The sequence below is a fragment of the Strigops habroptila genome, chromosome 5, assembly GCF_004027225.2.
Source record: "Strigops habroptila isolate Jane chromosome 5, bStrHab1.2.pri, whole genome shotgun sequence".
NCBI classification, from domain to species: domain Eukaryota; kingdom Metazoa; phylum Chordata; class Aves; order Psittaciformes; family Psittacidae; genus Strigops; species Strigops habroptila.
Window position 1 is genome coordinate 76,496,326 of NC_044281.2, and position 13,291 is coordinate 76,509,616.

The following is a 13,291-nucleotide window of genomic DNA, read 5'->3' on the forward strand; positions in this document are numbered from 1 at the left end:
CCTCTGGCAGGTTAAAGCCATTCCCCTTGTCCTGTCCCTACAGGCCCTTGTCCAAAGCCCCTCTCCAGGTTTCCTGGAGCCCCTTTAGGCACTGGAGCTGCTCTAAGGTGTCCCCTTCAGGAGCCTTCTCTTCTCCAGGCTGCCCCAGCCCAGCTCTCTCAGCCTGGCTCCAGAGCAGAGCTGCTCCAGCCCTCGCAGCAGCTCCGGGGCCTCCTCTGGCCTTGCTCCAACAGCTCCACGTCCCTCTTGTGCTGTTGCCCCAGAGCTGGATCAGGACTGCAGGGGGGGTCTCCCCAGAGCACAGCAAAGGGGGAGAATCCCCTCCCTTGACCTGCTGCTCACGCTCTGGGGGTGCAGCCCAGCACACGGGGGGGTTCTGGGCTCAAGCACGCACTGAAGCCCGGTCATGGGGAGCTTTCCATCAATCGAAAATATACAGTAATAATGAAGTCCATAATCTAGAGTTTGATTTCATTCACTCTAAAGCTGTAAAATGAACACATTTTCTGTGCTATTTCAGGTTCACAGGATCATTATGGAAGAAGACAAGTCTGACTTGCTGTAAGAAGGAAACCTCGTTCGACATGTAGCAATTGAATTGATTATAGCATTTATTGCACACCCCTGATGTATTCATAAAAGCATAAACACAAATTGTTCCTAAACAAAAACACCCCTTTCAGTTTTCATAAAACCTGATTTTCTCATCAACAGCCTATGTGGATTTCCATGTTACTTTTACATTCTCCATGAGATATGAATGTGAGTTACTATATCCTCAGGAAAAATATGCTTCTGCTGATAAACAGTTGATTCTTGGCTTGTATTTGTGTTCTGCAGTAGTTTGGATGGGCAAGTCAAAACCCTGGCTGGTCCTCTATGACCTTTGCATTCTCCTTTAAATTCCATGCATTTGCAAGAGATGATGGAAGAGCTGATAGTGTGTGCTGTTTATCAGCCACAATAATAAGAGTGGCTACATTTTTGATTGTAAAAATTGGCTTGTAATGGATTTTTTTACCAGCTACTATTTTCAACACATTCAGCAGGGCTCTGAATCTGGAGATTTACAAAGGTCTGTGTCCAGAAAACACTTTGCCTCCTGAAAACTAGCTCAGCTTCAGCTGAGAAACCTTTCTGGGGTAGAGGAAAATCAACTTCTCTACTCTCTACACTGTCAGCCCCCAAAACACGAAGTCTGTTCTCCTCTGATTTGCTGTCAGCTCTGGAAAAGGCTCAGCCATTGCCTCAGCAGCCCCTATGAATGTCCCTGTGCACGCTGACCGCTACAGCCACAGCCAGACTGGTGCTGCCTGGCTGCAGATCGGGCTCTGCTGAAGGCTCGGGTTCAAACCATATGGAATGCAGAAGATGCCATAGCGACAGATAAGATAAAATAGGGAAAACAATGTCATGTTGCTGGAAAATCGAGCACCCAACAGTCAGGCAGAGCCATATTTAGGTTGCCTGTATAACTTTCTGCTATGATGGGCACATTACTTGCATGATCACTACTTGGTTTCTCCATGCCATCCAAAGCCCAGCTTGTCTAGTGCCCATGTTGTGAGATAGCTCATCAATATTTTACTCCAGGTCTTTCAAGTGGTGGAGTTAGTCAAAGTCTGTAGTTAAATAGGATTATTCGTTTCTGTGTGTTTTTCTAGGAGTTGCTCTGGGATCACAGCCCCAGTTCCTCACTTGAACCCTCACCACTACAGTTACAGAGAGCTGGGAATTTTCACGGAATACCAAGACCTGAGAACCAAAAGTCTAGTTCTGCTTCACTGGGGACCTACAACTGCCTCCTCTGGTTTTACACCCATGAATCAGAGGCTAACATCATACTGTCTTCTCACCTGGCAGTGGTGTACTTTTGGAAGCACCTTTATTTTTCCCCTCTCAGCTCTTCCCAGTCGTCTGCATGCGAAGAGGTGGAGCAGCAGTTCTTAGAGAGCTGGCTACCCCTGTGTGCTGCTCTGCATATTTGATGGCTGAATCAAATTAAACGACAGCTAAAAATACAGCTGGCCCTCACCAGCAGTGTTTGCCCAAGTAAACATTTGCTGCCGTTGCCTGAGGACTGTCATATAACTCCAACACTGCTGAAGATGACGGATCCAGTCACTCCTGCCTCCAGCGTGGTGTGTTAAAGCTGTGGTCTGCACCCTGGGGAAGTTTGATACCCTGGTACAGAAACACCGAATGTGTTTGGTTATGCAGAAACAGCCCACTGGGCTCAGCACGGATCACAGGAAGGCGAGACCACCACTGTCAAACAGATTTCTGCCTCCTTGAAGGATCAGCTGCTTCCACACAACAAAAGCAAAAGCACAGCTTCAAAGAAAGATTCCTCAAATAAAAGTTGCATTTCACAGCTGGCTTTTCCTTCCCTAATCCTCCATCCCAGCGTATTTTTGGCAGTAAAAAGGGCTCGAGTCATTTCATTACCTTTCTTACCAACAGCCTCATGCCAGCTCAAGCCCTCCTTTCCCCAAGGCCTGGGGGCTGCCATGCCCAGTGCCCCCCACCTTCCCCACACCAGCGGCATAGGGCAAGGGTTTCCCCCCCCCCAGAATCCCCCCACCAGCACAGCAACCCCATGTGCATGTAGAGCACAAGCCCTTGTGCACATCTCACTTGGGAAAAGGGAAACACTGAGGAAAGTGCTTAACTTATGGGCACATCAAACATGGGCACTGGAGCCTGTGAGCAGACCCTAAGCTGAAGCTCTGCTTTCGTGACTTGTTTTGTGTTCCTCTGCTGAAACGTAACTCACTCATGTTAGTCCCACCAGCTGCTTCCCATCTTCCAAACAGAAGGATCACTCTGTGCTATAAACTTCAGCTTTCCGAACACAAGCATCATCTGTTAAGCCAAAAGCTTTAGACAGAATCCCTGAACACTAGGCTGGGAGTCCAACCAGCACAGGCCATATCTTTCCCGTGTCAGCAGGCACCTAATGTATTTTTAGTGCTGTCAGAAACAAACCACTCCTTGATATTCCAGAGGTGGGGAGGGGGGAGAAAAATCATCTAACAGTGGTGGTGAAGCTAGTATTTTACAAGAGCTTTCCGAGAAGGCACCAGCCTCCTGGGGGAGCTTGTCAACATCTCCCACGTTAAATGAAAGTCGCTTTCACATCCACGGGGGTTGTAAAGAAAAGCTGGAACATATCAAAGCTGCTGGGATGGCAAGCTTCGGAACGTGCACAATACATCAGCACTTACACACACTAAATCCTCCCCAGCCTCCAGGGAGCTAACAGCCCCCCTGGAGTAAGCTCTTTCCTAATGTAGCTCTCAAATGAACTGCTAATCTTCTCTCTAAACTTGACAGCTGTCCTGCGTGCACCCAAACCCCCATGTGCTTAAATCCTTCTATCGCTCTTGTTAGATCATTTTTCCTTTAATATTAAGAAGTGTTTCCTGCAACCCTACACAAAGAGCTCACTGTTGGCACACAGAAGAGCAGCACCACGTTGCTTTGGTCCACTGGGTTTCAGAGGCTTCTTGGTGGGCAGCGATGTCCAGCGACACTGCACCCATGGCATGGAGGGGAGCTCTGCCCAGGCAGGCTCTCCCTATGGTAGTCAGCAGCAAGATGTGGTTTGGTGGCCCAAATCATCCCCACACCATCCCTCAGAGCAGAATGCTGGTGTCCACTACCATGGTTCACGGCTCCCGAGTTTTTGCTGCTCCTGTAGCAAGCAGGAGCTCCCACACCAGTCCCTCCCAGCAGATCTGATGGCTTCCTGTGCTTAAATCCATGACATGGCTTCTCGCTGCTCTGAAGGACCACAGGAAGCTTTCCCCTTCACCGGGCAGAGTCTGGCCTGTGGTGCTGAAGTGCCAACAGTGCCAACAGCTATTTGTCACTTTTGCTCCAGCCGATGGTTTTCCAGGGTTGCTGTGCAGCCTTGCCACAAGAATTCACATCAGACACCAACAAGACAGCTGTGGTCTTATGCTGTCAAAGTCCTTACAATGGTTGCCAAAAGGGTAGTTTGGGATAGAGTCAGAAATAATCCCAAACTCCAGCTGATGACAAAGTGATAGTTTTCCGTGCAGTTCTAAATGTTTCAAATGAAAAAACATTTCCAAAGAACACTGAAATGCCAACGCTTCATCCTTCCGAGGAGCAGTGACTTGTCCGTTAGCTGTTCTTGACCATAGCTTTTGGTTACTGCTTGAAACTGATGAAAGAGTTTCCCCAAGACATTGATTTGCTCCAGTGTGAAGAGCAGCATTCCCTCCTCTTTCACCTGCACTGTGATGTGCCACCCGATGACACCTGATGATGATGAATAACCTGACAGCTCTGCAGAGACCCAGTGCCTGAATCGAGCTGCTGAGTCTTTGCTCCACGTGAGTAGCCATTGGCAACCCTCTGGATAGGGAAAGCAGGGAAATAACTTTGGTGACATAACGTGTACACTTGGATTGCTGATGCACATGAGTTCTGCCACAGCTGTCGGTCAGAGGGTGCTGTTACTGCAGTGCTGGTGACAGATACCTGTCCTTCACGGTGTTTGTCTAGTGAGGATATTTTCGATGCTGCTCCGTGTTCTTCATCACCCTCTGCATCAGCAGTGAGGGGAACAGGAACTTCTTCCTCTCTGCCACAGCGTGAAGTGACATTAAATTATTCATTCTTCAAGACTTCCTCTTAAAATACCTAGAGAAGAAGATGAGTGACAACGATTGCCCTAGGATGCGATGCTGGAACACTCTGATTGCCCTGTGCAGTTTCACCCATCTGTTACCTCTGCCACTGCTCCAGCACAACCTGCAAGCATTCACCCCTCACATAGATGAGGCCAAGCAGTTGTGTTCAGAGAGGCTGTGTCCCTGCGCCTCACTGCACAGGCACCGGAATGCTCCACTGAAGGGAGGAAACGCCTCTCATGTAACTACATCCAGGAGAAGGGCTTTAGGCTGAGCCTGGTGATGCACGACTAAAATGTCCCTGTGGTCACCTAGTGCAGAACCGTGTCCCACAACGAGCACAGATCCAGAACAAGACTTCTTTGACTAAAGGGAGCCCCATTTTCCAGCCTGAGCATTCACGCTCTGCTTCCAGCCATCTCTACTCCCTGCAGCCATCTGCATTATTCCTTCATCCTTGGTACACCCGCTTCCCAGCTGCTTCAGGAGGCTGGAGAAGTGCATCAAGGCCTTGGAGTGCTGGCCACTGGCCCCTCAGGGGGTATTTCTGATACCTGAGTTTATGAAACCTGCCAATTTCCTGGCTTTCAGCAACCTGCTCTAGCGGAAGGTGTCCCTGTCCGTGGCCGGGGGTTGGAGCTGGATGAGCTTTAAGGTCCCTTCCAACCCAAACCGTTCTATGATTTTATGATTTCAGCTGCAAACAAACCACGTTATAAAGCTGCTTCACCTGCCTGTCAGACCTACAAATCAAGGCTGTGCACAGGGGAGACAGATTTACTACTGACAAACCTCCACCCGCCGTGCTCAGCCTTGCAGCTCTTACCAGGGGCTGGAAATTAATAGGATTTTTAATTGCGGCTGCATTTTTAACTCCTCATGTCCAAATGGATGTGCTTCACACAGGAGGATCTGCTTTTTTTGGGGGGGAGGCAGACTGGATGGGAATTATCAAGGGCAGGAAAAGGGACTTGCACCTCGCCCCTCATCCAGCAGCATTGGGCAGCAGCTCTGGTCAGAGAGGTGAGTCCACCAAAACCTGGGCCCACCAGGTTCACCCAGTGGGTGCTGTGGGACACCAGTGCCCATCCTGCTGCTGGGGTCCCTCACACAGCACCCTGCATGGGCACCCGCTGCCCATAGCCTGCTCCCAGCCCTTTTTGGGTTGAATCTGTGGTAGATTCAACCCAAATATATCTCATCTAATATATCTCATCTCATCTCATCATATATCTCATCTAAGACTGTCCTGGTTTTGGCTGGGATAGAGTTAATTTTCTTCCCTTTAGCTGGTGCAGTGCTGTGTTTTGGCTTCAGTCTGAGAACAATGCTGATAACACACCAATGGTTTAGGTGTTGCTCAGTAGCACTTACCCCAATCAAGGACTTTTCAGTCTCATGCTCTGCCAGGGAGGAGGGGAAGCCGGGAGGAAGCAGAGACAGGACACCTGACCCAAACTGGCCAAAGGGGTATTCCATACCACAGCATGTCATGCCCAGTATGGAAACTGGGGGGAATCACCCAGAAGGGCAGATCGCTGCTGAGGTCGGGCTGGGTATCCGTCAGTGGGTGATGAGCGATTGGTATTGTGCATCACTTGTGTTTATTGTTTGTTTCCCTGTTAGTTTTATATTCTTTCCCCTTGTTATTTCCCTTATCATTAATAGTAGTAGCTTTATATTATATTTTAGTTATTAAACATTTCTTATCTCAACCCGTGGGGTTTACATTCTTTCGATTCTCCTCCCCATCCTGCCTGAGGGGATAGCAGGGATGAGCGAGCAGCTGCATGGTGCTAAGTTACCGGCTGGGCTTAAACCACAACAAAGACCCAGCCCAAAACTTCCATTAGTGTTAGACAATAACAATCAAACCCGCTTATTAGAGGAGCCCAGAGGGGAAACCACCTCTTCCCCCCACACCTACCAGCACCTATGGGAAAGCATGTGTTGCCCTTAACGAGTTTACCCAGCACTAATAGCTTTCTGTTTTGGGTTGTCTATCACCAAACATGTTCATAGAATCATAGAATAGTTTGGGTTGGAAGGCACCCAAAAAAGTCTCTCCCATCTTTCTTACAGACCACTTTTAAGAACCGAAAGGCTGCAACAAGCTCCCCCCAGAGCCTTCTCTCCTCTAGGCTAAAAGCATGTTTCATCCTTGCATCGCTCTGACGAAGATTAAGACCCAGACCCGACGGTGCCGGCGCTCTGAGCCGCACCGCTCCTCCCCGGCGGGGCTGGGCTGTGCCGGACCCGACCCACTGGGACCTCTCGTCTCCGGCAGCGGGGGCTCTGAGGGGGCTGAGGGAGCTCTGAAGGGGCTGAGGGGGCTCTGAAGGGGCTGAAGTTGCCCTGAGGGGGCTCTGAGGGGACTAAGGAGGGCTTCGAAGGGGCTGAGGGGGCGCTGAGGGGACCCCGCGCGCCCGCCCCGTTCCCGCCCTCCCTCCGGCCCCGCCCGCACGTGCCTCCACACCTGCGCCTCCACCACGGCCCCCCCCAACCAACTCCAACCCGCCCCGCCCCTCCGCCTTCCAGCCAATCAGCATGAGGGGGCGCTGGGCGGTGGCCAATAGGAGCGCGGGGATCCGCCCCTCCCGCTTACCCCCTCCCTCCCACCCGCCCGTCGCCACCCCCTATTTGAGGCGCGCCGCGCGGCCCCGCGCCCGCAGAGGCGGCGGAGGAGGGCGCGGAGCGGGGCCGTGGTCCCGGGGCACGGGCGGGTGCTCAGCGCAGGGCCCGCGGGGGAGCGGGAGCTGTACCCACATGGAGGCTTTCCCTGGCGGCAAGCTGGAGCAGCACCGGCACCTCCCGGCTGTGGAGTGCCTGCCGGGCGCCCGCTACGGCGGCCGGAGCCACAGCGCCTGCGGGAACGTGTTCAACTCCTGGAACGACTACCTGGGGCTGGCCACGCTCATCACTAAGGCCGTGCGCCCCGGCAAGGGCTTCGGCGCCGAGTCCCCCTCGGTGGTGGTGGCGGCCGCTGTGCCGCCGGCAGAGGAGGAGGAGGAAGAAGAGGAAGAGGAGGAAGAAGCGGCGGGGCCGTACTTCGAGGGCGCGCTGGACTTGCACGACCTGGACCTGTGCGGGCATCACCATCATCATCACCACCACCACCACGGCGAGGGGCTGCTGGAGGAGCGCTTCGCCGACTTCAGCCCGTTCCCCGGTCGCGGCGGTCCCGCCGCCGTAGTGTTGGACTGCTCGGGGGAGCTGCCGGTCCGGGAGGGCTCCGGCCGGGCGTGGGGCGGTGTGGTGGTGGCGGGGCGGCTGCCGGCGCACCCGCGGGCCGCCTCCCGCCTGCTCAAGCCCGAGCTGCAGGTCTGCGTCTTCTGCCGGAACAACAAGGAGGCCGTAGCCCTCTACACCACCCATATCCTCAAGGGACCCGACGGCCGCGTCCTCTGCCCGGTGCTGCGCCGCTATACCTGCCCCCTCTGCGGCGCCAGCGGCGACAATGCCCACACCATCAAGTACTGTCCCCTCTCCAAAATGCAGGCGGCCCGGCAGCTCAAACACGCCCGGACCGCGCTGGGCAAGAAGGGCCGTTAGGTACCGGGACCCCTGCGGCTGCCTCCCGCTCCTGCCCGTTGGGGTTTTGGTCTCTGGAGTGTCCCCCCCTCACACGTCGGTGTATTGAAGGCCGGGCCGGGGTCGGTGCGCGCTGGTCGGTGCGGAGCCCGGCGCGGGGCCGCGGGGATCGCGCAGCGTAGACGCACTGTGTTTGGTTATTGTAAGGAAAAAAAAAAAATATATATATATGTGATTTTTACGGAAACGGAGTTACGGGGAGATCTAACTGGGAAAGGGAGGAGGGAGCCCCGTCCCGAACCGCTCCGTGCCGTCGGGGGTCCGGCTGGTGCTGCGCCGTGGGGACGGGAGGGGAGGGAAGGAGGGAGAGCTGTTACGGTGCCTGCGAATAGCCGGGTGTTTAAGGTACAACACCCTTCGGGTCTGGAAGTAAACAACCGAGCAATTCCCTTTGCCGATCTTAAAAACCGGGAAGCAAATCGTCGTCAAATCTGCGCTCGCTAATTAAACACACCGTTTCCTTCCCGGAATGGGCACATCCCTCCTGGCATGGTGGGAGAGCAGCGCCACGGCCCCCCTCGAGCCGTTCCACTCGTGAGTCCCTGTGTGTGGTGTGCGGCTTTAGGGAAGGTCTGAGGGGAGAAAGCATCGAAGTGCATGTTTGGAAGCGTAATGACTGTGGGCTGAGGGGCAAACTGAGCCCTCTCTGCCGAAGGAAAGGCGTTAAGAATGGCAGGGACCGAGCTTTGACGCAGCTTGTTTGTGGTGGAGAGCAGGGCGGTGATGGGAATCCTCTGGGCAAAGCAGAAACCTGTGCCTGTAGGAGAGGGGTGGAAAGGGAGGTCGCATGTTTTCAGAGTTGAGAGGATGTGGCGTTAACTCATTGCAAGGTGGAAAGGATCTACCCGTGGGGTAAACAGATCTCCTTAACACTATGTAGACTATACAAAACATGAGATGGATGCTGAAGACCTGGACCCCAGGTGATGGCAGCTCCTTGGTAACAAGTACCAGACATGGCTGCATTGCTTCTGACCCTTGAGAGATCAGAAATTGCTTTTATTGTGAGGCAGAGGCAGGACAGGGAGCAGCAGCAGCAGGTTTGTGGTTTGCTTGGGAGCCCTCCGGAGCTGGAAGGCTGGTGCCTGAGTTCCCAGCACGAACTGGGTTACTAAAGCTGTAGTTGGCTTTACCAATGCCTGGGACATGGGGGGGAGCTGGGGCTGGGGGGCTGCCCTGCTAAAAGCAATGGGGTGGAGAGAGGCTTGTGCAGGGTCTGCAGGGGCATAACCAGGAGGGTGAGAAGGGAGACAGGTCCTAACGGAGCTGGGAGAGTGAGGAGTGACGTGGATTCCTTTAGATAAGCTGCTCAGTGGGGTGGGAGATGGGGGCAGAAGAGCGGAGTCAAAACATGCACAGGGCGGGTTGGGGAGGAGGCCCAGGGTTCATTATTCACGACTGCTGTTGAATCACAGCAGTTCAGAGGGAGAAAACTGGTTTTGTGTGGAAATGTTCTCTTAAATCTTCATCAAATGGCTCCAAAGATGGTGTCAGGTCTAATTATCAAATGCAAGGGGGTTGCCTTAAATAACACTTCATAGCTGACCTGCTGGCAGCTCCCTCTTCTTGTGTTAAATACCTTTGTGTTGTCTCTTGCTCTATGGTCACACACCACGGGCTTGTCTGTTAGATGTGTTTGCGTTTGTGCTGCTTGGTCCTCGTAGGTTTAATCTGTACCACCAGTCATTAGAATCAAGCTTGAGTGTGATGTGATGGGAAGAGTTCTCCTCTGTAGTTTTGTTACCTCCTTGTGGGAAGCCTGAAGATCAGTCTATATGTTTTAATGCCATTGACTGTTACTGGACACAACAGCAAGAAAGATGTAAGACAATCTGTCTCGGGTGTTTTCTGAGGGGTGATTCTGGCAGGGCTGGATCCGAGGTGCTCCTTGCAGTGTGTGTGATGTACCCAGCCTTCCTCTGCTCTGTACTTTAACCTGCTGTGTAGCAACACCTGGAAGTGCATTGAGATACCAGAACATCCCCTGCCTTGGATGGCTCTGGCCTCTTGCAGTGCCTGTTTCCTCCCTCTGCCTGTGTTAAACTGTTGTATCGATGGCCTCTGCTGCTGCCTATTCTCCTCTCCTCCAACCCCTGTACTCACAGCCTTGCTGTAGGATGGCTGAGCTGCCCATTGCAGCGGCTACACGGCATTAGGCATCTGATCAAAGGCTTAACAGGTAAGGTGGCAGCTTGAAAAGACCAGTTGTGGTTGAGGGGAAAACCCAAACTATTCCAGAAAGGAGATGGCAAGATGCAGAATTGGCAAAAGGCAGCCCGAGAGCAAGGCTCTTCAGTTACTTGACATGATCATTCATCGGGGTATTTTGCTCTTTAAAGTTTTAGAAGTCAGCATCTTGTAAAGACTGAACCTTTAAGGATGTTTTGGGTTGTTTTTGAAGTCAGCTGCTGTGATTTCCTGTGCACCAGCACACTCCTTGTGGCACTAAGTAAGCAAAAACATGCTTGTTCTTGGCCACTCGGCAAAGCTTATTACAATAGATGGTGCTTATCGTGTTACTTTGATTTCTTTAATACTGGAAACGGTCAACATTAGTAATTTAGGAGGAGCAGCAAATAGATTAATGTGAAAGCAGCCTGGGTTGGAGCTGTTTATGCTCCACTGAAGAGGTCTAAGAAAACCAGATGTTGTTTTCATTTATTCTACATGTATCTACAAATCAAAGTATTATGGCCACTGGTTTACATCAAATTCTTTATCTTCAGAGAATCACTGTGTTACAGGGAAACACTATGAAGCATGTGAGGGGCGGAATGTTCCATAGTGATATTCTGGTAAGAGGAGTGAACAGTGTTGGACAGCCTATAGCCACCCTCCGTTGACCCTAGTCTTGGCAATGAGCAAGCTGCTTCTAATGAAAAACTAATTTCAGATGCATAAATAACTCGATCAGCTGAAGTCAGGTAAGTCTGGACCCATCTGGAGTGGAAATCCTATTTGGACAGGGTTTGCTCATCATCTCCTGACCAGAGGCCCTCCTGTTGCTGCTTTGCCATAGGACTAAACCACAATGGTTATAAAATGTCTTTTTATTTTCCCTTTAGATGTGCCAGTTTGAGCCACCAAATATATAGGCGGATATATACTGGAGATAGTTTGTGACCCATCACGTGAGGAGCAAGATAATTCCTTCTGATATGCCTGTTGTTGGGGCAAACCAGAATTGATGCACTAATACAGAAAGAGCTGTAGAAAAGCAGAAGATCTTCCTCCTGCCCAAGAGTGAAAGGACTAAGGAAGCTTAAATGGCAGGAGAGGAGATGTTGCTTAGCAGAAAGCAGTGGAATAGCTCATGGAATCTCCATCCTACCATAATTAAACGCATTAACAATTCTTTTTAAGAGCAGGACCAGACAAAGTGCAGGGCATTTCAGTTCTAGCTGGTCCTGCTGTGGTCAAATAGGAAGAATTAGGGGGTGGTTTTATGCCACTCATGTCTCCTTCTTTCAGTCCTGTGGTGAGCCACACAGGGTGGGCACCAGTGTGGGCACTGAATAATGGCTAAATTGGGGATTGTGTGTTTCACTGACCAAACCCCTTCACTTTGTAGCTTTACACCATTGAACAGCACCGTCTAGTTGCAGAAGGCAAACTTGCTGATGTGTAGCAGCTCCTGTCAATGGCTGCAGCCCATGGATATTCAAACAACAGAGATGCATTTCTTCTACAGCAAGGCAAGAGCCCCAGAACTCCTCCTGTTTGAGGTGGCTTCCTGCTGTCCTCTGCCCACCTGCACTGTAGCTCCACAATGTGCTCCTGATCCTGCTTGCTCTGAGGCCTGTCTGATGTTGTCCCGAGATGCAGCTGTGGCTGTGCCCAGGCTGGAATGGAACCACTTCATTTGCTGCCCTGCCCTGGGCTGCAGTTCTCGTAAAATATTGTGGGTTTTCTAATTTTTTTTAGAACAAAGGCATTCCAGAGAAAACACAATCCCAGACTGGTTTGTGTTGGAAGGGACCTTAAAGCTCACCCAGTTCCAACCCCCTGCCACAGGCAGGGACACTTTCCACTAGAGCAGGTTGCTCCAAGCCCCTGTGTCCAACCTGGCCTTGAACACTGCCAGGGATGGGGCAGCCACAGCTTCTCTGGGCACCCTGTGCCAGCGCCTCAGCACCCTCACAGGGAAGAACTTCTGCCTCAGAGCTCATCTCAATCTCCCCTCTGGCAGGTTAAAGCCATTCCCCTTGTCCTGTCCCTACAGGCCCTTGTCCAAAGCCCCTCTCCAGGTTTCCTGGAGCCCCTTTAGGCACTGGAGCTGCTCTCAGGTCTCCCCTTCAGGAGCCTTCTCTTCTCCAGGCTGCCCCAGCCCAGCTCTCTCAGCCTGGCTCCAGAGCAGAGCTGCTCCAGCGCTCGCAGCAGCTCCGGGGCCTCCTCTGGCCTCGCTCCAGCAGCTCCATGTCCCTCTTGTGCTGTTGCCCCAGAGCTGGATCAGGACTGCAGGGGGGGTCTCCCCAGAGCACAGCAGAGGGGCAGGATCCCCTCCCTTGACCTGCTGCTCATGCTCTGGGGGTGCAGCCCAGCACACACTGAAGCTGGGTCACTGTGAGCTTCTCATCAACCAACACCCACAGGTCCTTCTCCTCAGGGCTGCTCCCAATACAGTCTCCCCCAGCCTGTATTTGTGCTTGGGATTGCCCAAACCCAGGTGCAGGACCTTGGCCTTGTTGAACTGCATGAGGAGTTCATGGATCACCTCTCGATGTCCCTCCGGATGGCATAATTCAAATGCCTGTGGCACATAATCAAAACTCCTAAGGGACATAATCAAAATGCCTGCACCCTGCTTCTGCTCAGCACCCCAATGGTTCCCAGCCCTGCCCATCACTTGGGGCCCAGGCTCTGGGCTGCTCCTGGAGCAGGAAAGACACTGAACTGTTCATACCTGGTCACCTGCATTGCTCTGCTCTTGGAGTCAAGCAACATCTGCATCCATTTACCCAGCAGCAACCTGAAGTTCTGCCTTCTAAACAGAGCCTGTGGTGTTAGTAGTCTTGAAAGGTTCACTGGACATTTTA

At 52.3% G+C, this 13,291-nt stretch overlaps 1 protein-coding gene across 1 annotated transcript; it reads left to right on the top strand.

Annotated features, from left to right (window-relative positions):
- Window positions 1–7,344: 7,344 nt before the first annotated feature.
- NANOS1 (nanos C2HC-type zinc finger 1) lies at window positions 7,345–10,086 on the top strand. Its single transcript, XM_030485790.1, has one exon. The coding sequence runs from the start codon at window positions 7,431–7,433 to the stop codon at window positions 8,214–8,216; it is 786 nt and encodes a 261-aa protein (XP_030341650.1). The 5' UTR covers window positions 7,345–7,430; the 3' UTR covers window positions 8,217–10,086.
- Window positions 10,087–13,291: the final 3,205 nt, after the last annotated feature.

Excerpts from the sequence above, each read along its gene's own strand:
- NANOS1 (XM_030485790.1), top strand. The coding sequence starts at position 7,431 with ATGGAGGCTTTCCCTGGCGGCAAGCTGGAGCAGCACCGGCACCTCCCG.